A 26,926-nucleotide genomic window follows, 5' to 3' on the forward strand; every position below is an offset into this window, starting at 1 on the left:
TTCTTTTGCTAATTTTAAGATTCTCTCTTTATCTTTAACATTTGGCATTTTAGACAAGATCGAGTGCACTTAGGATAGTATGGCTGTAGATTAAAAGCCTACAGCACCTGCTATTCCCAGGCAGTCTTCCATTCAAGTACTAGCCAGGCCTGACCCTGCTTAGCTTCCCAGATCAGACGAGATTGGGCATGTTATGGTGGTATGACTGTAGACTAACCTTTGGCATTTTAATTATGATGTGTCTTGGAGTGGGTCTCTTTGCATCCATCTTGTTTGGAAGTCTCCATGCTTCCTGGACTTGCAAGTCTATTTCCTTCACCAAATTAGGGAAGTTTTCTTTCATTATTTTTTAATAGGTTTTCAATTTCTTGATCTTTCTCTTCTCCTTCTGGCACCCCTATGATGTGAATGTTGGAATGCTTTAAGTTGTGCCAGAGGCTCCTTACACTATCCTCATTCTTTGGGTTGTTCTTTTTTCTTCTTGTTCTGATTGATTGGTTTTGCTTTCTTATGTTCTAAATCATTGACTTGATTCTTGGTTTTATCCACTCCACTGTTGTTTCCCTGAATTGTTCTTTATTTCAATTAGTGTATCCATCATTTCTGACTGGATTTTTTTTTCATGTTGAGGTCCTCACTAAGTTCCTTGAGCATCTTTATAAACATTGTTTTCAACTCTACATCTGATTTATCTCCATTTTGTTTAGTTCTTTTTCTGGAGTTTTGATCCATCATTTTTGGCCATGTTTCTTTGTCTGCTTATTTTGACAGCCTCCCTGTTTTTTGTTTCTGTGTATTAGATAGAGCTGCTATGGCTCCTTGTCTTCGTAGTGTGGTCTAATGTAGTAGGTGTCCTGTAGTGTTCAGTGGCATAGCCTCCCTATTACCCAAGCTGGGTACTCGAGAGTACCCCTCGTGTGGGCTGCGTACACCCTTGTCTTGTAGTTGAGCCTTGATTGCTGTTAGCAGGTCAGTGGGGAATTTACCCCAGCCAGTCAGTGGCAAGCACTGGCTGTGACCCCTGACCACCAACCTTCCTGCATGGAAGATTGGCTGTACAGGAACAGGGTCATAGTGCTCCCACTTGGTGTGTACCTCTCCACTGGGCATGTAGGCTCTAGGGTTTCCCGTTGTTGCTGGCCAAGGTTAGCCTCTACCTGTGTTCTCCCTGGGGTCACCCTTCATGAAGTATAAAGCAATCTGAGATGGCTGCTACTTGTGCTAGTTTGGAGATTCCCAGGTAAAGCCAAACTGTGAGTCAAGGTTGGCTGTTCCTAGTGCCCGGCCTTGGGCCACTTAGCAAGAGGTACGGGACCTGGTGGCTAACAGAGGCTGGCTGTTGCTTGTTTGGTAGGATTTGGGAAGTTGTGAAGCATGAGCCAAGACCAGCCATTCATATGGAAAAGTCATGGTTTAACAGTTTGGGTGGGACCATAAGTCAGGTGTGATGGTGTCTCAGGGTATCTCCAGGGCAGGGAAAACAATGTTTGCTAGGTTGATGGAGTCTCAGACGTTGCCTCTGCCTGCTGGCTCTGTGGCTCTGTGGCTGTGTGTGGGGAGGGTTCAGAAAAGGTACAGTGGATCTGCCCACCTTTCTGTCTGGAAGAAAGCTGTCCCCCAGCCCTTGTGTTGATGCCAGACACTTCAGTTTCTCCTTGTATGCCACTGGTACTTTTCAAGCTGTTGCCCTGGTGCTGGAGCTCAGAAGTGAATCTGAATAAGTCTGTATGTGGATTCTTTAAGGGGAACTGCTTGGGACTCCAGAAATTTCTTCCACCAACTCAATCCCCACTATTTTTGCAGCCAGAAGTTCTGGTAATTTGTCTTCCTGACACTGAAACCCTGGCCTAGGGGCCCTTGGTGTGGGGCTGGAACTTCTCACACCTGAGATATCCCTTCTGAATTTTTATTCACCACACATGGATGTGGGACCCGCCAGTTCTACATCTCTGACCTGCTTATCAGTCTGGATGGATGTGGTTTCTTTAATTCCTTAGTTTCAGACTTCCATTCAGCTCAGTTTCTGATGGTTCTGAGTGATAGTTGTCCTATATTTTAGTTGTAATTTTGATGTGGTTGTGTGCAGAGCAGAACCATGTTTACCTCTGCTGACATCTTGCCTGGAACTGGAAAGTCAGTATAGTGTATGCTGTTTTAAGATGCAGACAGTTCTCATATGTAGTGAACTTTACAGAGCAGATGAAATAGAAAAACTTACAGCAAGCATTGGAAAAAGAAAATTCTAAATAAAATTTTGTCTGATCAAAACTAGAACTTTATTAAGCAGTGATATGCTTAATTAATGTAAAAATAGTTCAACATTATACTTGCTGTTCGTTTGTGCAGTATATAGAAAAAATAGATTGATGTTACAATTTTTACTTTTTTATTCTTTTAACAATATACCAAGATAATGAGGCATATTATTAATTTCCTCTATAAAATACATGTAATTTTTTATTTGTATAGAACATTCCATAGCTGCTATTCTGCTGGTGCCAGTTCCCTTACCTTTTATGTAACATCAGGGCTCACAAAATAAATGTTAAATACACAATAAAAAAAATCACTTATAGCATGAATTTACAAAGCATGAGTGACATCTAATAGCATAATTCTTCATTCTCTGTATATGATGTTTGCTACTAACTTTGTAATAAACTTTTCTATAGTGGTGTGGTTGGACACCTCTGTTTTTATATGAGGAGTACAGGACTGAATAAGCTATTTTATTTTGATTGCTTTTCTACCTTCAGTATAGAAAAGCAATCAAAACAAACAACAGTTTTGTTTTAGCTCAAGTTTACTACTTTAAGTTAGTTTAGGAAAAACTGTTTACACAGAAGTCACTTGCTTTGTTTTAGAATTTCAAGGTTTCATGAAACCTTGGAATGGTTTCATAGTTTCATGGCATTTTTGATGAAGTATCATAATAGTGTGGTCTAGAGGTGACAAGATTGTCATTCTTGTTACATACAAATGTAATCTGTTTACTTGTGCTATGATAAGGAAATACTGTATGCCGCTATGGAGGCCATAGAGATCCAGCGACAACATTTTAAGAAATACTGACCTAAGGAAAACCAGTTATCACTAAACATTTTTATGTGTATATGATTTGTGTGGGTCCTTGTGACTGTTTGCTTATCCATCTCCTCTGTATGTATATCGATAGTTGTAGTTGGATACATGAAAGCCTGATATATCTATTGTTCGTTTTTTTGTTTTCACACACTACATCTTGGATATCTTTCTGTTAATAAATGTGTGTTTATAGTATATTGTAAAAATTGAGTAATATTCCACTGAATAAAAATACAATAATTTATTTTTTGGTTGATACTTAGTTATTTTTAATTTTATGATTTTTGTAAATGGCTGTAATGAACATCTCTGATTGTTACTTTTAGGTTCCCACTCTCTCAAGTGTGTCTGGTATCCCCTATTTCAGATATTCTGTTTTACTCTCTGCAGAGAATAAACCTCCAGACATCTACTGTGGTGGGGTAACAGCAGTTACCTGGCATTGAATAGGGAGGACTCTTAGCATCTAACCAGAACTCAAGCAACTTTCTCCAAATTTCTATTTATTTCAACTCCCTCCTCCTTTTCCATTTTAGAGTTATGTGGTGCTGCCAGTTCCAAATCCTTCTGAAGATTAAAAAGTATAAAATGGGTTAGCTCTTAGCTTTACCCAATGGGTAAAGCAGCTTTACCCAGTGCTTTATAGGCACTGGTAGTTGAGATGAATTCTTAGAGGATACTCTTTTCTTTTTCCTTTTTTTTAGTTGAGGACAGAGGAAAGTTTTAATGTAATAATTTTCTAACAGCTTAGAAATAATTATTTACTTCTATGGAAAAAACAGAAATCTTAAGCAGAAGATACCTAGGGATTTAGGAAGATATGTCTTCATTCAGAAATAATTTTCCCTTTTCCCCTGATAGCAGGTGCTAGCAACCCCCAACTCTGGTTGGCTTCTGGACCCAGATCAAAGCTCTGGATTCATCTTCTCCTCCCCATACCTCAGCTGGAGATTTCTGTTACCCCAGGGGACTCCGCAGAATCTTCCTCTCAAGCCCTTGCTTTCTCTACCAAGGTATGTTTAGACAATATTATATTATTCATTTCCTTACTCAGGGAATAATATTAATAGATACTCATCAAATATTGGTTGAATGAATGTCCCCTAGTAGGCCTCCTCTTTACAAATAGTACTTGAAAGTTGGTTAGCATTTATTTTCACTCTTCTTTCTCTGGACCATTTCCTACCAATGCCTTGTAGTATATATAGGGAATGTTTTCTAGTTCCTAGCCATTTTGTAGGATTGTCTTAGAATTTTTTTTGGTTTGTGTTTCAGTGAGGAATTGGGAAAGGAAGGAAGTCAGGTTGCTTAAGTTCTATCTTTGTGCATGAAACTTTCCAGGTTATATTAAAGGGCCAGTCACTGTATACAAATTATATTATTTCAAGGCTTGATGAGATATTGGTCAAGTCTTATTAAGAAATAATACATATTTAGAAGGCAGTCGTTTAAATAGAAGATTTAAAATCCATATTGGAGTAGAGATGAGAGACTATAGTGAAAAGATCATTAGCTAATAGGTTGGAAGCTTAAAATTATAGTAAATTTCTCCTGAAATTTTTCTGAAGTGTTCCAGATATGGCAATGTATTTTGTTCCCATATGTGGCAACCCTAACATAATTTGCTACCAGGGTATCATCTTTGATTGCTTCCATATATACTACAGGTTGAACAAAATTGAAGGCAAAATAGATACTCCAAATTTAAAATTTGGGGAAAATAACAAACCCAGAACTCCCTAAAATACACAAAATTCCCCTAATACTGTGTTCAGCATTAATTAACAATTGTCAAACTTAAGTGAAAGTTGAGTGGATTTCTTAATAAGTTAGTCCCTTTCTTTCAGGTTTGTTTTGCCTGTGAGGAAAGGGTATGCACTTTATTTACTTATCTATTTTTCTATCCTTACACAAAGGACATTTTTTCATTGCTTGTAGAGAGGAAGGGAGAAAGAAACATCGATGCGAGAGAAAGGCATTAATCAGTTGCCTCCCATGTGCGCCTGGACCATGGGTTGAACCTGTAACCTAGGTTACGTGCATTGACCAGGAATCAAACCTGCAACCTTTCAGTTACAGGATGACGCTCCAACCAAGCCAAATCAGCCAGGGCAAGGGCATGCACTTTAATGGGTAAACTTTATGGCATCTGATTTGGCTGTAATATATTCTACTTAATTATTTTCTGTTCTTTGTATATTGAAAAGGTAAGGTTCCTGGCTGGTCAACTCTTAATAAGAAATATTTTAAAGTATATGGCCTCCCATAATGTCCTCCCATATCAGGCTTACTCATATTTGAGTAAGCCTCAAATAGGTAAGGACCAAGTTTTTGAATCTCTCCACAACACCAATCAGAATGCCTCATTTCATAGTAGGTATTAATTAGTGTTAGTTGATCGAGTTATTTAAAATCATATTTTTAAACTGGTTGTCAGACTTTAAGATACACGTTTTCTTATAAGAAAATTTTTTAAGTTGCATGGAAATCTTGAAATGGAATTAATGATATTTAGATATTAAAATTTGTTCTTTTTTAGCATTACACTTATATTTTTGAACACATGAAATATCACTGTAAAAACAATTTGCCTTTTGCAGTGAAACTCATGATATAGAATCCTCTTAATCGTATGTAAAAATGGAAAAGCTTGGGTATGGACAATCCAGAATGACCAACAAATGGAGAAGAACCATTTCTAATTCTTAAGAACCACACCTAGTTCTAGTTCTAGGTGTTCTTAAAAAGTTTCATATGTTTGATCCCTACCTTCAGATTCTGGTCTGGTGAAAACTCTATATGTAATTATGATACTTGTCACTGTTGAAAATGTGATCATCTTTAGGGAATGTTTTCAGTTGGTATGAATAACCACCAAAGATCATTGAATTTTTTTCTAGCCATTTATTATTTTTCTGACTTTTGAAGAAAAAGCTTTTTACATTTTGCTTTAAGTAATATAGTAAAAAATTTACAGTAAAAATTTAATATTTTACTGTATTAGGCATAGTATGTAAAAAAATCCTGTAAACTGCCCTGGCTGGTGTAGCTTAGTGGACTGAGTGCCGACCTGTGAATCAAAGGGTCACTGGCTCGATTCCCAGTTAGGGCACATACCCGGATTGTGGGCCAGGTCCCCAGTAGGGGGCACACAAGAGGCAAGTACACATTGATGTTTCTCTCTCTCTCTCTTTCTCCCTCCCTTCCTGTCTCTCAAAAAGTAAATAAAATCTTTTTTAAAAATTCTGTAAACTGCTACCTCTCTAATGAATTTATCAGGCTAGCATATGTGTGTGTGTGTGTGTGTGTGTGTGTGTGTGCGCGTGTGTATACACACATACAAATATATATGTGTATATTGAAAAATGTGTTTTTAGACCCATCCCAAAATTATTAAGTTTGAGTAATATTAAAAGGGCCTTTTAATATAAGACTAATGTAATTTCTAATTATATTCCTCAAATAAAGGATTTCTAAGACAGTAAAGTTCCTAGTTATTTAGATTAACTGAAATCTGAAGCTGAGACCTTTGGGTGGACATTATAGATGAACCTTCATGTGATTTTTCACTTTATTTTCATTAGCTTATCTAATTTTATCTATTATTCATATATATATTTAAGACCACTAAAGTAAGAAAATGTAATTCTTCCAACTACATAGTTTGATATTTTACTACTGAACATTTAGTACTCAGGTTCCAATTTCAGCAATATCCTGTCATATTGGTAGGAACTGTCATAACTTACTACTTTACTGTTTTTTATTCTTCTGAAATTTGAATCATATTCCCTCATCCATGATAGTTACATACAATACTGATGGTAGCTGCAACTTATTTAGCACTTTACTAGATACTTTTACATATATTTTCTTATTTAGTCTTCACAACAATTTTATAAAATAGGTAGGGGAAGTACTAATATTTTTTATTTTATAGATGAAGAACCTAAGGTACAGGTTGACACTTGGCAAGAATAACATAAATCAATAAGTATTTGAATTAATGGAAGCAAATAGTAATGGGTACATTCTAATCTGCCAAGGCTTTACTTGGTGCCATCTGAGTTCTAGGAACAAAAAGCCAAACAGCCAAAATGGTAGGGATACAGAAAGGTAGGGATTCAGCCAAACATCCAGAAAGGTATTATTAGGTAGATATTAGGAGTACCTCAAGGGAATGTGCTGGGGTTTTTTTTTTTTTTCATTTCTTCTGTTTTGTTCTTTTTTTTTTTTACATGTTAGTAATGATAACTTGAGAGCAGATAATGTCATTTTGTTGTTGTTAGATGAATGAAACTTTGATTTTATATATAAGTTGTCCCTGATATACTAAAGAAGTAGGAAATACGGAGAGAAGTTTGTTGAAATTTTTCCAAGCAATTATCTTTAAAGTCAGTTTAATAAACAAGTGAGAGAGTTAAGGGTACAAGTGTGTAATTAGAACGTAAAGTTTTATGGCTCTCTTTTTAAGATTTTAAAAATCCTGTTTAAAAACTATAACATCAACTTAATATAAAAATCTTAGAGTTTGAGTGCCTTTCCAATTCTGGTTTTCTTTAGATGAGGAAGCTGAGGTGCAGAGAAGTTGAAGCTTGTCCAGTGCCACAGAGCAAAGCTGGAAATAAAACTTCTTGTATTCCCTGACTTTCATGTTAGAGATATCTCTACTTCAAACTTTTGCTTCTTGGTAAGCTGTTCTTAAAATAATTAACAGATCTTTTATTACATCTTTTATTTATGTATTTGAGCAGCATTCCTATCTTCTGTCAAAATAAACTTAAATATATGAAATTTACTGATACTTTTGTGATAAAAGTTTCAATTCTTTGTTTGGTTTTAGGTGAGTTAATGTGGGAAAAATCCTGGTATTTCGAAGATGTTTCAGCACAGTATTGTTTCCTGTTTAAGTTTCCAGTAATTTCAAGAGTTTTCAGAAAAAAAGAAATCCGGATTTTTTCAGTTAAATCATGCCATCTGAACAGAAACAATTATTCTCTGATGAAAAACAAGCTACTTTAAGAAAAGATTATGATACGAAAAGTGATGTAATTGATACTATCAGATCAGTAATTGAACCAAAAATTTCAGAAAGTGATTTTCATTATAAACTGAAGAATGTGAAAATTTATTTGCCGAAGATAAATATTCCAAATGAAGTCCTACTGAAACATGAAGTTGACAAATACAGAAAATTATTTCAGCATAAACCACAGACTGCAAGGAAATCTATCGCTATAAAGGCTGTAAGCTGTGTAGGGGAGTGTGTGTTGGTCCATAAGCCTGAGAAGGTTGAAGAAGAGGGTATAAAAATGTCTGCAAAAATACTCAGTTTCAGCTGTTTAAAATGCCGAGATAGCACTCGATACAGCCCAAATGATTTGCAAAAACACTTTCAAATGTGGCACCATGGCGAATTACCTTCATATCCTTGTGAAATGTGCAGTTTTTCAGCAAATGACTTTCAGGCATTTAAACAACACAGACGAACCCATAGAAGCACTTTAGTAAAATGTGACATTTGTAACAATGAGAATGTATATACTTTATTAGACTTGACAAAACATTTTGTATCCACACATTGTGTAAATGGTAGTTTTCAGTGTGAAAAGTGCAAATTTTCCACCCTGGATGTTGGCACATTTGTTCAGCATATTCATAGACACAATGAAATCCATTATAAAAGTGATAAATATCATCATATATATTTTACTAGAGGAGAGATTCAGAAGCACCTTCATGTTCATTCTGTTAAATTTCCCTTCACTTGTCAATATTGTAGCTATGGTGCCGCAAGGAGAGAGCACCTTGTAAGACATGTTCTGACATTACACAAAGAACATTTATATGCAAAAGAAAAATTAGAAAAAGACAAATATGAAAAAAAGATGGCAAAGACTTCAGTAGGACTTAAGCTAATACTGAAAAGATACAAAATAGGTGCATCAAGGAAGACATTCTGGAAACGCAAGAAAATCCACAGTGGAAGTGACCAAATTCTAGAGAAAAACACTGAAGTACTTAAAAAAAAAGTGAACAAAACACAGGCTAAATCTGAAGGCCAGAGCCATCTTATTCAAGAACATTTAAATGAAAAGGATGAACGACTGCACTGTGAAAGCAATAACAAACCTGCTGAGTCAGAGTCAGAAAAGCCAACTATTCTGTCCACTGGACAGCATAATAGAGCTGAAGAGCTGTCAAATTCTACTTCAGGTTTCTTGAAGACTGCTGTACAAGGACCTACAGTGTTAATGGTGAAGAACAATAGAATAACAGTTCCAGCTAACTATAGTGCTAAGTTTATGGGTTTCAAGATGGTGGATGGAAAACAACATATTGTAATAAAATTGTTGCCTACCAATAAACAGAATTTATATTCATCAGGTTCACAGTCAGATGCTGCAAAGGACAGTACTGCTAATTTGAAGCTACAGACTTTGGACACCACTGGATTTCTAACAAGAGGAACAACTGACTTAAGTGACACAGTTTACATGAAAGCAACTACATTTTCATGTTCGCCTCCTATCCTTGCAGGGAAAGTAACTTCAGAAAAAGAAATAGCTTTGCTGTCTCAGACGAGTAATACCCTTCAAACTGTGGATGATGAAAAAAGTGTATCTTTTACATCATCATCAGGATTAATTACGTCACCAGTGAATTTCAGTACAAAAGTTGAAACAAGAGATAATGTTGACTTACTAGGAAGTCATATTACTCATAGTTACCCTGAGGTATCAGGTACTGCCATTAAAAGTTCAGATAAAATCAACTCTGCTACCAAACCAAATGCATACCATAGTGGAGATATGCATAACTACTGCATTAATTATGTCAACTCTGAATCACCTGTTGAATGTTCCAAACAAGGATCATTACCTTTTCATAATTACTCAAAAGTGAATAATTCTAATAAACGTCGGAGGTCTTCAGGAACAGCATGTGAAAGCCCTCAAAGAGAATCTTCATCAAGTAGGACAGTTGGTCAACAACCAATAAGTGCATCAGTCTTATCACTAGTGAAAAAGGAGAGCTCAAACCCAGATAGCATGTTAGCATCTGTTAGCCTTTTAAATACTAAAGATGAAACTTTAAAAGCTCAAGTTGATATAGAAGAACAGTATGTTTTAGAAAAAGGACAAAACACTGATGGCCAGAACCTATACATTAATGAAAACCAAAATTTAGAGAGCATGGCTGAAAAATCTAAATGGGATGACGTTTCCAGCGTTGAATCACCTTTGATGCCTAGGATCACATCTGTGTTCTCTCTGCAGAGCAAACAGGCATCAGAATTTTTGCCACCTGAAATAAACCAGTTACTTCAAGATATATTAAAATCTGATGTAAAACAAGAGTGTAGTGACACTCCAGATAAAAGCCTGTCACATCACTGCGACCAGTCTTCTCAGAAACATGAGGGAGAAGGCAAAATTATTGAATCTTCAAAAGACTTCAGAGTACAAGGCATCTTCCCAGTTCCGTCTGGTAGTATGGATATTAATGTGCCTACAAATGATCTGAATTTAAAATGTAGTGGAAAAGAAACACAAATGCTGTCAGTGTCACAAGATGTGAGAGATTTAGAGAAGACACCTAGAATTTCAGGTATTGGCACATTACTTAAGACTCAGTCAGATGCAATAATAACACAGCAGCTTGTAAAAGACAAACTGCGAGCCACTACACAAAATTTAGGTTCTTTGTATATGCCGAGTCCACTTGTAAATTCAGAACCAAAAAAAGCTATATTCGTCCAGACTCCAAAAGGCTTTTTTGTACCATTGCACATTGCTAACAAGCCTGGATTACATGTTGTTTCAGGAAAACCACAGGTTAATAATCAAGGAGTACCTGCTTCTCTTCTTTTAAACAAGAAACCTGGGATGATTTTAACATTTAATAATGGGAAATTTGAAGGTGTTAACACTGTCCAGAGTGAGAGTTCTCAAGCTTGTGGAACTACAACAAAAGAGCCTTGCAGAACACCTTTTTTAAAGGTAGAACCAAACAATAATTGTCTGACACCTGCACTTTGTTCCAGCATTGGCAGTTGTTTGAGCACGAAAAGTAGCTCAGAAAATACTTTGCCGTTAAAAGGCCCTTACATTATTAAAACACCATCAAGTTCTTCAGTGAAAGCTGTTCCCACTTTTAATATAGTATCTGAGCATCAGGGTGCTAAGTCGAATGTCTTGAGTTCAGTAAAACAGCAGAACGAGACTTTTCCAAAACCACCTCTTTTTACCCTTTTGCCTGATGGCAAACAAACTGTTTTTTTGAAGTGTGTGATGCCAAATAAAACTGAGCTGCTTAAGCCTAAATTAGTCCAAAATAGTACTTATTATCAAAATATACAGCCAAAGAAACCTGAGGGAACATCACAAAAAATATTGCTGAAAATCTTTAACCCTGTTTTAAATGTGACTGCTGCTAATAATCTGTCAGTAAGCAACTCTGCATCCTCATTGCAGAAAGACAATGTGTCATCTAATCAGACTGCAGGAGGAGGGCAGAAAGAGCCAGAATCATCTAGAGATGCCTTACCCTTCTTAGTAGATGATATGATGCCAGCAAATGAAATCGTGGTAAGTTCTACTGCAACATGCCCAGAATCTTCTGAGGAACCAGTACATATCACTGATGGTTCAGAGGCCAGGGTTTTGAGGTATAAAACAAATTGTACAATTGAGAGAAGTTTTAATAGAAAAAAGACTTCAAAAAAAAATATTTCAAGAATAAAAACTCATGTAAGTAGAGACTCTGAAACTGCCGGTGTATCTAGAAGCAGAAACTGTAAACGAAAGTGTAGGGACAGTTACCTAGAACGTCCAAGAAAAAAAGCTACATTACATAGAAAGTGTAAAGAAAAAGTTAAACCTGAAGATGTCCATGAATCATTTGGATTTTGCACGCCGAGGCTTTCAAAAGATTCTGTCAGAACTTTGCGACTTTTTCCCTTTAGCTCCAAACAGCTCGTGACATGTCCCAGGAGAAATCAACCAGTTGTAGTGTTGAATCATCCAGATGCAGATGCACCAGAAGTAGTAAATGTAATGAAAACAATTTCCAAATTTAATGGACGTGTACTTAAGGTTTCGTTGTCAAAAAGAACTATCAGTGCTTTACTGAAACCAGTTTGTTATAACACTTCTAAAACAACTTACGGTGATTTTTCCAAGAGGCACAAAACATTTAAACCTGTTAGTTCTGTGAAAGAAAGATTTGTGCTAAAATTAACACTCAAAAAGACAAGCAAAAACAATTATCAGATTGTGAAAACTACCTCTGAAAATATTCTGAAGGCTAAATTTAACTGTTGGTTTTGTGGTAGAGTATTTGACAATCAGGATGCTTGGGCTGGTCATGGGCAGAGGCATTTAATGGAAGCTACTCGTGATTGGAATATGTTAGAATAATGTACTGTAATTACCAAGGAAAAGAAAGGTAAAATTAAAGGAAACAGTGGATTTACCTTAATACAGACATTTTCTACTTCCATAGAAATTAAACATTTAACCATTGGCTATATTCTTTAGAAGAGAAAGTCTTATGTGTGATGTTGGAAAATGCTATTACTGCACACATTAATTTTGAAAGAATTCATCACAACACAGATGTACCTTGATTTGATTTTTAAAAAATGTGTTCTTTGGAAGTTAGGGCTAAAGTAAATTTTGATAAAGTTTACCCAATTTAGTTCTTCAGCGACTTACTGGCTGACAGCCCCATCCATTCCTTCTCTTTCACCAGCCTTATGAATCTGGTAAGTATAGTTCCTCTGAAGATGGAGAGCTCTTTCATCATGGAACTGAATGAGTTTCACATCATTTGTGAGGATATATACTAAGAGAGCTTGAGTAAAGAACTTAGTCTACATCTGCTAAATATAAGTTCTTGTGAAGAGTATAGGTTCCTTTGAGAGTATATTTCATTCACTACAGTTAAAACTCATGATGCTCAGAAAGTTTTTGACAAATTTTTTTTCTCATAAGCTGGTGTCCCTTGTCAGAGATTGTAACACCTTTCCATGGTGATTTTCTGAATGGCTAGGTCAAGCATTGTAGATGGGCAGCCTTGAAAGAATTAAACTGTCTTGGTCTCAGATGAAGTCCAATTAAAGAACTTGGAACACTTCTGAATCTGTTTATATTTTCCAGTGAGCCCCTTGCATACAACTATGCTCGTTTGATTTAAATTGTCCCCCATAAACCAAATTGCCATTTTTTTTTCTTGGTCGCCATTCCTTTAAAAAGAGTGGAACATAGAAGCACTTCCAAGAGAATGGCTTTTCTTGAAAACTAAAAATTCTACAGAAATGATATTTGAAGCGAGATTAGCAAAGTGAATCCTATTTTTGTGTGTGTTTAATTACTATTAGTGTGTGAAAATCTCCACATTGGGACAAACCATTTTTGTTAGCAAATTTTTGGTATGACATAACCCAAAGCAGATTATTTACTAATTATTGGCAGTTGAAAGTAATCATTAATAGTGGATTCAGCAATGGCACATAAAACTTCAGGACAGATTCCTAAGGGATGTGCCCAACAGAGAAAGAATTTCAAAATGGATATTTTCATGACAGTGGCAGAATCATCGGCTTAAGCTTTTCACCTTTAAGTTTGGATCGAGCTTTTGTTTTTTTTTTAAGTCAGTGAATAATGGAGTTCTATTGGAAAATTACATTCTATATAATTTTTTGTTACACTGTTACTATAAGTATTATGACATTTTCATTGATTGAGTGAAAACTTCAGGGCTTCTTTTCTGTATATAACAAAGAATTTAAACTTGTACATATTTTTGTACCTTTCATTGTGTAAATTTTGCACAGAAAGTTTTTGACATAAATTTTATTTTTTTCAATTTAGTTCTGTGCATGCACTAATAAAAGTGGTTGTTTAATTTAAAAGGAATATATAAAACTTTACCCATATTATTTTCTTGGTTTTTATTTCAGAGGTAGAATTTTTTGTGGGGGGAGGATAAATTCATTTTTCAGGGATTGAACACTATTGTTAGCAAGTGCCTAAAAGATGTGAAACAGTTTACATATATCAACTGTAACAGTAGGTCCCAAATGGGCCCATTCTCCAAATAGTTTTATTTTAAAGAAAGCCATACATAGATGCTTCAAGCTAATCTTGCTATGCACATTATACATGTACTGTTTTTGTGCAGTTTGTCTACTTTCTTAGTGAAGTATTTTTTGTATAAAACTTGTTAAAATTGTGTTTCTTGAATTGAGCCTAAGAATGGAGGTGATTGGAAATATACAGTATATATTAATAATGTACATGGTGTTTAAAGAATGGTATGCATTGTTAATTTCTATAATGAACATTTTCAATTAAATTTGAGTTTGTGTTTACACAATTTTTCTGCTGTGCTAAAATCAAATGGAAATTTTATTCTATTGGGGAATACTTAGATTTTAAAGATTTTTATTCTAGTGAACTATGCAAATAAAGTGTGGAATTTTGCCCCCCAAACCACAGGTTTGACATGGGTAACAAATACCCCATTTTATAGTGCTATAAGGAAGCCACTAGAGAGGCTTATGCCCTTCAGTACCCTAACAACAATAAAATTGAAGGGCTGTTTTTATGGAGACCTATTTTATGGAGGCCTTTTGTAAATAGAGAACAGAAAGAACTATGCCAGTATTAGCAACACTGTAAAATACACTTCAAATACCATATAATCTTGCTTATATGTGGAATCTAATGAACAAAAAAAACTAAATAGAAACAAGCATGGTTACATGGAACAGACCGACAGCTGTCAGAGGGGAGGAGGTTTGGGGGGGCTGGGTGAAAGAAGGTGAAGGGATTAAGCAAAATACCCAACAATATACAGGTAAAACATGGACACAACAGTGTGGTGATAGCCAGAGAGAAGGGGGTAGACAAAGAGGGTAAATGGGAACAGAAAGAGACTGCTTTGGGTCACAGGCACACGATGCAGTGTGCGGATGATGTTGAGTTGTACACTTGAACGTTGTTTGGTTTTGTGAATCACTGTCACCCCAATACAATTAAAATTACATTTTGGAACAGTCATATCAGTATAGTGAAGTACATACTTTTTGTCTTAAAGTTTTGAAAACCATTTAAAAACATCTCATGCAACAGATAGTCTAGTTAGTAGCTTTTTCAGGTTAATGACCTGACTTCCTCAGGTTATTTTGAAGGCAAGAAACCTGATCGGAGCTTTATTGCCAGAGCAGAAAACAAAATCTATCCACTTTTCTCTCTGTTGAAACTGAGCTGAAGATGACTTTACAAAATGTGATGTTCAGTAGTTCGAGGTACTTACAAATTGGAAAACTAAGTTGTATTTTTGCAATCTTAACTTCTGAGTCAGTAATTTTATTTTTTCCCTGTTTCCCCATCTCCACTGAAGTGGGCCTCACTATTTGGTATTAACTTAAAAATTAGTTTAATTTTTAAAGAGTTTATTTTATCCTGAGCATTTAGTAACAATTTTAAATAATAGTTTTTGATGAAAAATTTTGGTCTTGTTAAAAGGTCAATGAGGTGTTTCAGTAACAGGTTAGATAGTAAATAACTTAAGCTTGTAGGTCATTTAGTCTGTCATACTACCTAACTGTCATAATGCAGAAGCAGGCAACACATTAGTGAGTGACTGCCTATGTTTTAGTAACTTGTAAAATAGGCAGTGGGCCAAATTTAGCTTACCAAATAGTTTACCAACCTTTATGTCTCAAAATTCTGCTGTTAAGTTGGAATTTTATTAAAATTAAAAACACACTTGGTATAGATTTTTGTGATGTACACTACCTGTATAAAAGTTACAAAATGTAAAAACTAAAATGTATGTAAAGTCACCAATGTAGATGTGTGCTTAAAATTAAAGAGAATGTAAATGTAATGAAAATGGTGACTGGGTAGGTAGGTCATTTGTATGTAAGGGTAATGCAGCTTATGGAAGGATATTAATTTCATGCAGCTAATTCCCGATTTTTTTTATTACTTAACTTGGGATATGTCCCGTTTGTGTAAGGGTATTGGCTCTTTTTCTTCCATGGCAATTTGTTATGATCCTTATTTTCAGCAAAATCCTTGACTCTAGCCCTGGCCTGATGTGCTAAGGTTGGAGGTTCCATCCCTGGTCAGGACACATACAGGGGAGTCAACCAAAGAATGCATGAGTAGGAGGGGCAACCAATCATGTCTCTCCCTCCTTCACTCCCTCTCTCTCTTTCTCAGAGATCAATACTAAAAATCTTTTAAAATTAGTGACTATTAAGAATCTTACCTAGCAAAACTTGATGGAGTGGTTTTCAGAGTAGTACTTGTCACTAGTTAGGAGTATGGCAGTAGCAAGAAAATTTCCCAATAATGGAGAGTTGAAATAGCACCAGCTTGGTTGATTTTGGTGTTCACTGGTCCAAGTATGCTTCCCATAATAACTGGACAATAGAGAAGTACTCAGTACCTTGAAAGATGCTTGACAGAATTTTCTTTGAATTATTTTTGACTAGTTTTGTGTCTCAAAGGACTTCTGTTAATAAATGCTCCAAATTTAAGAATCTGCTTTCTTTAAACAAATGAGTATCACTGTGACAGTGTAAACTTCTGAGTGAAAATTGTACCAGTGTTAGTATAATGAACATCAATTTTAAAAATGATTTTGGTCAATACCAAGAATGGTGCTTACAAAAAAATACTTATTCCTGGTAAAGATGGTTATGATATATTAAAAGAATACTTCTATTTTTAAAAGATCTTATTTTCATTTTTAATATATTTTATTGATTATGCTATTATCCCATTTTCCCCCTTCCCTCCACCCTGCACACCCCCTCTCACCCACATTCCCCCCCTTTAGTTCATGTCCATGTGTCAAAAGTTCTTGGCTTCTTAATTTCCCATACTATTCTTACCCTCCCCCTCTCTATTTTGTACACACCATCTATGCTACTTTTTCTCTGTACCTTCTCCCCCTTTCTCCCTTTCCCACTCCCCTGTTGATAACCCTCCATGTGATCTCCATTTCTGTGGTTCTGTTCCTATTCTAGTTGTTTGCTTAGTTTGTTTTAGGTGTGGTTGTTAATGTGAGTTTGCTGTCATTTTACTGTACGTTTTTTTCTTTTTTCTTTGATAAGTCCCTTTAACATTTCATATCATAAGGGCTTGGTGGCGATGAACTCCTTTAACTTGACCTTATCTGAGAAGCACTTTATTTACTCTTTCATTCTAAATGAAAGCTTTGCTGCATAAAGCTATCTTGGACGTAGGTCTTTGCCTTTCATGACTTCGAAAACTTTCCAGCCCCTTTTTGCCTGTAAGGTTTCTTTTGAGAAATCAGATGACAGTCTTATGGACACTCCTTTGTAGTTAACTCCTTTTGCTGCTTTTAAGATTCTCTCCTTATCTTTAATCTTGGGTAATGTAATTATGATATGTCTTGGTGTGTTACTCCTTGGGTCCCAACTTCTTTGGGATTCTGAGCTTCCTGGATTTCCTTAAAGTCTATTTCCTTTACCAGATTGGGGAAGTTCTCCTTCATTATTTTTTCAAAAAACTTTTCTTTTTTAAATTTAATTGTTCAAGTACAGTTTTCTGTCTTTTACTCCCATCCCAGCCCACCCCCCAAGTGCTCCCTACCTCCTTCCCATTTCCACCCCCCTTAGTCGTTACCCATGTGTCTTTTATACTAGTTCCTGTAAATCCTTCCCCTTTTCCCCTGAAATTCCCTCCCCTCTCCCCTCTGGTCATTGTCCACCTGTTCTCTGTTTCAGTGTCTTTGGTTATATTTTGCTTGCTTGTTTATTTTGTTGTTTAGCTTCCTGTTAAAGGTGAGATCCTATAGTATTTGTCTTTCATCGCCTGGCTTATTTCACTCAGCATAATGCCTTCCAGTTCCATCCATGCTGTTGCAAATAACTTTTCCACTTGTTGCTCTTCCTCTTCTCCTTCTGGTACCCCTGTAATTCGAATCTTGGAATGTTTAAACATGTCCTGGAGGTTCCTAAGCTCCCCTTATTTTTTTGAATTCTTGTGTCTTCATTCTTTTCTGTTTGGTTGTTTCTTACTGCTGTTCCCTTCCATTGATTTGAGTCTCAGTTTCCATCCCATCACTATTGGTTCCCTGTACATTTTCCTTTATTTAACTTTAGCCTTCATTTTTTCATCTAATTGTGACCAAATTCAACCAATTCTATGAACATCCTGATCAACCAGTGTTTTGAAGTATGCATCTAATGGGTTGGCTACCTCTTTGTTGCTTAGTTGTATTTTTTTCTGGAGCTTTGATTTGTTTTTTCATTTGGGCCTTTTTTTTTTTGTCTTGACACACCTGTTATGTAGTGAGGGGCGGAGCCTTAAGTGTTCACCAGAGCCAGGCCACCTACATCGCTGCCTTGTGACGCTCTATCTGGATCAGGGGTCTGAGAGGGAGCGATGGCACTTGTTCCGCCTGCTGGATTTCAGTTACTTCCCCTGCTTCCCCCAAGCAAACGGCCCTTCTGGTGCTGATTCCCGTGTGGGTGGGCTTGTGTATGTTCTAGGACCCTGTGGGTCTCTCCAACAAACTCTCCTGTGAGGCTGGGAGTCTCTCCTGCACCTCAACCCCCACAGGTGTTTGCAGTCAGTGTTTTGAGGCTTTATTTCCCTGCACTGGGACCCTGGGTTGCACGATCTGTCTTGCTCCCCAGTTTCACCTGGTTTATCTGCATGCAAATGTGGGACTGCCCGGTCTGCCAGCTGCCTTGTGCGCTGCACCCTGCTTCGCAATCTGCCACCTCCCTGGGTCCATTGGCTGCCACCTTGCACACCCAGCATAGATGTCACTTTTCTGTGAGACCTCTCCACTGTGCCCCCCCCCTCTGCCCCTCCTACTGGTCTGGATGAGTGTGTCTTCTTTAACTCCTTGGTTGTTGGACTTTCATACAGTTCAATTTTCTGTCAGTACTGTTTTTTTGTTTTAAAATTGTTCTTGTCCTCATTTTGTTGTGTGAGGAGGCACAATGTGTCTACCTCTGCCCCCATGTTGGCCAGAAGTCTCTATTTTTAGACAGAGGGGAAAGGAGAAAGAGAGGGAAAGAAATATCAATTGGTTGCCTCTTGCAGGCCCCCAACTCAGGCATATGTCTTGACTAGGAATTGAACTGGCATCCTTTTGGTTCACAGGCTGGTGCTCAATTTGCTGAACCACAGCGGCTAAGGCTAATCCCTAGTAGTTTGAGTCCTTCAACCAAAATTGAACTTAGGTTCAGGTTGTAACTGAAATTGCTTCTTTCAATTAAGGAGTGAAACAGATACCTGCTATTATCAATTACTTCATGCGAATATAAAAGGAAAGCAAAATGTAAAACTTGGAGAGAGACCAAATTACTACTATATGCAAATAACTTGGTTTCAATATTTTGAAAATTCAAAGGAGTACACTGCAAATTAGCTTTCCTGAATGCTTAACAGGAATCATCTGGGAAACAGTAACGGAAGGCCCATTTATAATACAAGTATGAAGCTGTCAAAAGAAGAAAATCACAAAACCGACCAGGAATACAGTGTTTCTGCGTGTAAGATTAAATATACCCTGTTTGATAGATCTCACTTTCCACACACCTGTGTCCCACAGAAGGCGTATATTGGCAGCTGGAAGAGGAATCGGCAAACAAGCAGATAGATTGGTAGAGGTTATGAAGTCAAAAGCACTGACAGAAATAAAAACAGTATTCCTCACATACACAACAATTAAATTAGATCATAAACCAAAATATAAACAAGTTTATAGAAGAAAGTATAGAAGCAAATACTTGTGACCTTTTTAAGGCTAAGCCTTCTTAAATATGACACTAAATTCATAAATGAACAAATTAAAAAGACAAAAGTTATATAGTACTTTTATTAGATTGTACAGCTGATCTAATTCGGATTGATACAAAATTATTTCAATAATAAAACTTTGCCGTATGTAGCCTCATTCCCTCCCCCTGCTGATACTGTCACAAATGTCTTTATAAATTGCATGCCCATTAACATCGTTTTATAACTATTGCTTTATGTACATGTCTTTTACGTTAGGAGGGGGAAAATACAAATAAATATATTTACCCTTTTATGTTTTCCTATGCTGGTGTGTTTATTTTTATTCTGTATTCTTTGTATGGGTTCGAGTTACTATCTAGTGTCCTTTCATTCTGGACTCACTGTAGCTGTGTGTGTGTGCGTGGCACAGATCTGCTAGCGGTGGGAATTATCTGGGAATGTCTTTTTTCCTCCTTTTTAAAGGATAGTTTTGCTGAATATATCTTGGTTGGTGGTTTTGTTTTGTTTTGTTTTCCATTCAGCACTTTGTCATCTCTGCATCCTGAGATCCTTGGTTTCTGATGAAAAATTAAACACTTCTCTCTGGCTGCTTTCAGGATTTTTTTGTTTTTTAATAGTTTGATTATGATATGTGTGCTTCCATCTGAGTTTATCCTAGTTGGAGTTTCTGGGGCATCATGGTTTGATAGATTAATGTTTTTCATCAAATTTGGAGAGTTTTTTTTATCCTTATTTCTTCAAATATTCTTCCTGATGCTTTCATCTCTCCACCTGAGACACACATTATGTGTATGCTGTTATGCTTGATGGTGTCCCACGGGTCTCTGAGGCCGTGTTCTGTTCCTCAAACTGGACAGCGCCAGTTGACCTGCCTTTAAGTTCATGGACTCTCTCTTGTGACTGATCAAATCCATTACTGAGCTACTCTAGTGAATTTTTTTCAGTTATTGTCCTTTTTAACTTTTATGTAGACAGTTTTAAAATTAAAGATGTTTTTCATAACTTTATTGTCTGTATTTGGTTGAGACATCATTCTGTTACTTTCCTTTTGGTCTTTAAACTTGATTTGCTTCCTTTTGTTCTTGGACTATATTTAAAATGGCTAAAGTCTGTTAGTATTTCTGATGTTTGGACTTTCTCAGAGTTTCTGTTAATTGTGTTTTCCTGCTACGTGTGGGCAATATTTCTCTCTTTCTTTGCATTCCTTGTAATTTGTTGTTGTTGAAAATAGGATATTTAAAATATCCTTTGTGGCAACTTTGAAAATCAGAGTCTCTACCTCTTTCCTTCCCTGCCCCAGGGTTTGTTGTTGCTGCTTATTGTAGTTGTTTTTTAGTAACCTTTCTAAATTAAATTTTTAAAATCTCTGTTCTTTGTCATATGTGGCCACCAAAGTCTCTGTTATTTTGGCTTAATGGTCAGCCAATAATTAGAGATTTCCTGAAACATCCCAAGTAGAAAACATCTCCCAGTCTGTGCCAAGGTACTGCTTTTTTTGTGGTGGATCCTCACTCAACCAGGCACTTTACAACTCTGCCTTTGCTCTCACCTCATACTTTGGCACAGCCTCCAGGTGAGAGGAGATGACAGCTCAGGGCCTTCTCAAGTCTTTCCTTAGCATACACATGGTCCTGCCATACATGTGGCCTTTTAGATTCCCAGGAATATGTTGGAGCTTTATGGAGCCCTTTTGAACATCTCATTTCCCAGCCTTTCCTACCTGGCGTTTTGGTTAAGTCTGTTGTTTGCCTCAAATATTATCTATCACTTCAGGCAGCAGCAACTGAATCATTTGTCTGTTCGTGTTTTCAGATTTCCCCTAGGTAGCAGCCTTAACTCTGGGCCAACTTCAAGTTAGACAAAAGCTAGTTCTTCTAGAAAGTTACCAAAACTGGTCAAAACAAATAATTACAATTCTTTGTGAATGAGTTCTGTTCCCTCTGTTATCAGGAATGGGGGCTTTTATTTTCAGGACTATGACTAATATCAAACTAAAAGCTGAAACACTGAAAGCTTTTCCTTTAAAATAAGGAACAAGGAAGGATATCCACTTTCACTGCTTCTATTAAACATTATATGGGTTCTAGTCAGGGCAATTAGGCCACAAAAAAAAAAAGAAAAAGAAAGAAAAAAAAAACCCAAAAAGCATTTAGATGGGAAAAGAATTAAAAATACCTTTGTAGATGACATTATCCTGTATGTAGAAAACCCTAAAGAATCTACTAAAAGCTTACAACTAATAAATGAGATCAGCAAGAGTGCAGAACACAAGATCAATAGAAAAATCAATTGTACTTCTATATCCTAGCAATGAACAACCCTAAAATGAAGTTAAGAAAAGTTCCATTTACAACAGATCTAAAGGAATAAAATGCTTAGGAATAAATTTGACAAAAGAAATGCAAGACTTTTATACAAAAACTACAAATTACTGTTGAAAGAAGTTAACAAAGACCTAAATAAATGTAGAGACTGCCAGTGTTCATGGATCAAAAGACTTAATTTTGTCTAAAGAGCAGTATTCCCCCAATTGATCCATAGATTCAATGCAATTCCTGGCATATTTCTAGCTACCTTTTTGTTGCAGAAATTGACAAGATGGTTCTAAAATTTATATGGGAATGCAACGGATCCATAATAGCCAAAGTAATTTTGAAAAGAAGAATAAAGGTGAAAAACTTGTAACTCCCCATTTTGAAACCACAGTTCTGTAATCAAGACAGTGTAGTACTGAAATAAGAATAAATATGTAAATCAGTGGAATAGAACTGAGAATCCAGAAATAAGCCTCTACATTTACGACCTATTGATTTTTGACCAGAATGCCAACACAATTCCATGAGAAAAATACAGTTTTTTAACAAATGCTGCTGGGACAACTGGATATCCACGTGCAAAAGAATGCACGTGGATACCTACTTCACACAATGCATAAAAATCATAATGGGTCAAAGATCTAAATGTTAAGAGACAGAGCTGTAAAAATGTTAGAAACATGGTGTAAATCTTTGTGACCTTGAATTAGAGAACAACTTAAATAAGACACCAAGAGCACAAACAAACAAAAAAAAGATACATTGGAATTTATTAAAATGAAAAACTTTAGTATTTTAAAGAACTCAAGAAAGTGAGCCCACAGAATGGGAGAAAGTATTTTCAAATCATATATATGGTAAGGGAATTGTACTCAATAGATAAAAATTACAATTCAAAAGTAAAAAGACAAAAGATGGTCAAGGGATTTGAGTATACATTTCTCCAAAAAATATACACAAATAGCTTGTAAGCACATGAAATATAATTAATACCTTTGTCATTAGGAAGTACAAATGAAAACCACAACGAGAATACTACTTTGCATCTTTTAGGATGGGTATAAATAAAGACAATGGCAAGTGCTGGTGAGTACGTGAAGTTGCAACATTGTAGGTCAGAATGTAGAACGGTGCAGTCACTTTAGGAAGCAGTTGAGTATTCCTCAAATTGTTAAACATTGTTACTATATGACAAGTTCCATATATATATATATATATATATATATATATATATATATATAGTCTCCTGAAGAAATGAAAACTATATCCACTCAAAAACTTATACACAAATCTTTATAGCAGCATTATCCATAATAGCCAAAAAGTGGAAACAACTCTGTCTAAACTGATAAATGAGTAAACAGAGTATGTTATAGCCGTATAATATTATTCAGCAATAGAAACGGAGTACTGATATATGCTATATCATGGGTGAACTTTGAAAATATTATGCTAAATGAAAGAAACTAATCACAAAGGACCACATGTTATATAATTCCATTCATATGAAATGTCAAGAGTATGCAAATCTATAGGCACAAAATAGGTTAGTGGTTAACTATGATAGACATTGGTGGAGAATGGAGAGTGGTTATGGGAATGGGATTTTGTTTTTTTGAGTTGAGAGTGTGCTAAACAGATTGTGGTAATGGTTGTACAGCTCCAAATAAAGTAAAACCCACTGAATTACATAGTTGTGAGTGGGTAGATTTTATAGTATGTGAATTATATCTTGATAATGCCATTAAAATGATCGAGTAAAACTATTGGTTAACTATTATAAGGGGAAAACTGGATGCTAAGGAATACAGAATTGGTGAATGCAGATATTAGCTACTATTTATAGGATTGAGAGAGAATAAACAAGAAAGAAACTAAGCACTTAGAATAAGGCTCCTTGCCCCCCAGTCTGAGATTCAGACCTTATTGAAGAGATTGTTGCTTCCATGGTTTCTTTCAGCCTGCTGGTAGTGAAGAAATTCACCAGAGGGTGAAGAACTGAGCTGGTCTGTAGGAGTAATCAGTTCAGTGGCTGTGAAACCCATTGGAGTGTACTGGTCAGCTAGAGCTGGTTTGCTGTAGACAGCCTGCTGAGTGTTAAAGAAATTTGCTGGAAGCTGTGAGCAGCCTTCTGCTGATCCACAGGAAGTTGCCCCACTGAGTGGCAGAGAAACTCACTACAAGATATGGCCCAGCTGAGGGCTACTGGGTGGCTGAAAGCAATTCACTGGTGAGCATTGGTGGGCTAGAGCCAGCAGAAACTGGTGGTCTGGAGGATGGCACAAATGCTCAGTGGACAATGCCACAGGCCACAACTGGTCTGAAAAAAGTGACCTGCTAGGTGGCTGAGAAGCTCACTGGGTAGTGATTGTCACTGGGCTTCCCTAAGTCCACTGATAGGATAAAAAACACACTGGAACCAGGGAGGGAGATATATATGCATTAAACGACACCCTTATTGGTTGCCCATATTCTGCCTCAGTGGTGGCTATGTTCTGTTAACTTTATCTATAACTGCGAGCCAAGCTCCCTTGACCGGACCCCAGATTTTGTCAATTGTTGTGATAATTAAGACCCCTAGCTTCTGATAATTAAGTGTTTCTATCACTGTGCTGGTATTTATAAAAAGTAGCCCCAGGTACAATTAGCCCTGGCCTGCAGAGTAGTGCATTTCTGATGGCCTTGCTGAACATCCTTGTCCTCTGGCACGTAATTCTCTGGTGGGTCTTCTGCCTTTACATAATATATCTACTCTTCCCTGAGATTTTAAATCCTTTCCTCTACTATCTTCTGTAGTGATTTAGGCATTTCAGCCTCAAAGCAATGAAGGTCATCACTTTCTCTGGTCTTCCAGGAGCCACCCAGTGAGTTTTCATATTTCTTAGGGTTTTTGCTAGGGTGTTTAATCCTGTATCCCGAGAATTACCCTTAAGTTAATAAATTCTTCCTCATCCAGTATTATATTCTGACTCCTTTGCTCAAACATTCTCATATCTAGTCCCATGGTACTCCCTCAACTCCTGTCAGTTCATGGTGCCTAATTCTTCTACCTCCTTCAGGATTTCATCTTTTCTTGCCTCAGCAAGTCTAGTGCATTCATAGCTGGTTTTTGTGGCCTGCAGCCAGGATGGAAGGTAGAGACACATCCTAAAGGGAATTTCTTTAGCCTTCTAGGAGAGAGGCTTCTGCAGTATCTTTCCACATAGGCAGAGTGCGGTGCTTTCCACATAGTTCTTTTTTTATTTTTTTTATTTTATTTTATTTTTTATTATTATTTTTTTAATACAATCATATATATTTCAGGTGTGTAATTCTATTCAGCTTTCTCCTCCCCCCCCCCCCCCCTTCATTCATACTTGTTCCTCAAAATCCCTCCCCCTAGTTCTTAATGAGACCGGGCATCCTGGCAGACTCTGAGTGTTTAGAGGAGTTTGGGAAGCCAAATAATTGGTGACATTCACCACCAGTGATGGATTCACCACCATTCATCACCAGGTATACTCATCCCATCTGTCAGGGTCCCAGGTATTCTGAACTAGGACTCTGACCTTGGCATAACACATCTGTCTTGGTTTAGCATCAAATTATCTTTGTAGGTCAGCAACTCTACTAAATCCTGAGTTTGGTCTTCAGCTTTTTTCTTTTCTCTCACTGCATGAGATTAGCAATTGAGTTGCCACTTTGTACCAGGGACAATTCGTGGCTCAAATACCCCTAGTATGGGGTCCTTATTGCCAGCCAGGTGGTGAATAATGTGGCTCAAACACACCGGATTACTACCTACTCTCTTGGACAACTCCTGATACTAACTCTGTCAGTTGGGGTTTGGGGGAGAAGATGCCGAGATGGAGTTCAGAGTGTAAGAGGTTTATTGGGCAGTAATGCCTTGGAAACATGAAAGGGGAGGAAGTAAGACTAAGTAAGAAAATCTTTGCAGATATGATACCAGTGAAAGAAAAACATTGCTGAATGGAAGGAGGTTCGGTATAGAGAACCTCAGACTGCCATGCATCACTGTTAGAGTCAGCCAACCCAATGGGTGCTTCAGGTTAAAGACTGACTGTCTTTTAGAGGGAGTTTCATTCTGGGCAGAAATGGCCAGACTGCCTAGGAAGAGCAAAGACTTGGCTCAAAACCCAAGGCAGATTCTGAAGACACTAAGAACCAAAGGTTGTCAAATTATACTCCTTAGAGCTGAGTGCCAAGTTTTTCTTGATGGGAGATACAAACAGTGCACCTCCATGACTGCCTCAGTGGGGTGATATCAACTAGTGCAACATTTGTGAAACTGTAGTCCCTGTAAGGGAAGAAAAGGAGGGCAGAAAAAGAAATATTTGAAGGATTAATGATTGCAATTTTATTTTCTAAATTTTATTTTCTAAACTTAAATCCAAAGATTTAAGAAGCAACATGAAGCTCAAGTAAGCACTTCTGTTCTAGTTATCCAGGTTTGAAATAGTGGAGTCAGTCTGAACTCATATTTCTCCTCTAGCCCCAATATGCAGTCAGTTACCTTTCCTGTGTTAATCCTTAGACATTTCCCTTGGATCTGTTTCTCTGTGGGGCCCTGGTCAGGACCATTCTGTAGGCCCATATCTTCTCACAACAGATCTATGATGATAATTTTCAAATTGTGTCCTTCTAGACTTACAAGTGAAGTACTTGAAACTTCAGCTACAGTGTTAGTATTTACTGGTACCTACTATGTTCTAGGTATTTGTA

The 26,926-nt window shown here is 36.8% G+C and overlaps 1 protein-coding gene and 1 pseudogene across 4 annotated transcripts in view; one reads left to right on the forward strand and one right to left on the reverse strand.

Moving 5' to 3' along the window:
- ZNF518A (zinc finger protein 518A) overlaps nucleotides 1–18,401 on the forward strand; it is a 37,064-nt gene extending 18,663 nt beyond the window's left edge. For 2 of the 4 annotated variants that reach the window (XM_037138908.2, XM_037138909.2), the window contains exons 3-5: nucleotides 3,946–4,097; nucleotides 7,648–7,774; nucleotides 7,928–18,401. In XM_037138908.2, coding sequence (XP_036994803.2) covers nucleotides 8,055–12,506 — 4,452 coding nt within the window. In that variant the 5' untranslated portion in view covers nucleotides 3,946–4,097; nucleotides 7,648–7,774; nucleotides 7,928–8,054 and the 3' untranslated portion in view covers nucleotides 12,507–18,401. The remainder of the gene's footprint in view (nucleotides 1–3,945; nucleotides 4,098–7,647; nucleotides 7,775–7,927) is intronic. The other 2 variants (XM_037138912.2, XM_037138911.2) reach the window with 2 other exon arrangements.
- LOC119044557 (uncharacterized) lies at nucleotides 96–213 on the reverse strand (annotated as a pseudogene).
- Nucleotides 18,402–26,926: the final 8,525 nt, after the last annotated feature.

The sequence above is a fragment of the Artibeus jamaicensis genome, unplaced genomic scaffold, assembly GCF_021234435.1.
Source record: "Artibeus jamaicensis isolate MK-2021 breed Jamaican fruit bat unplaced genomic scaffold, CSHL_Jam_final contig_252, whole genome shotgun sequence".
Lineage (NCBI taxonomy): Eukaryota > Metazoa > Chordata > Mammalia > Chiroptera > Phyllostomidae > Artibeus > Artibeus jamaicensis.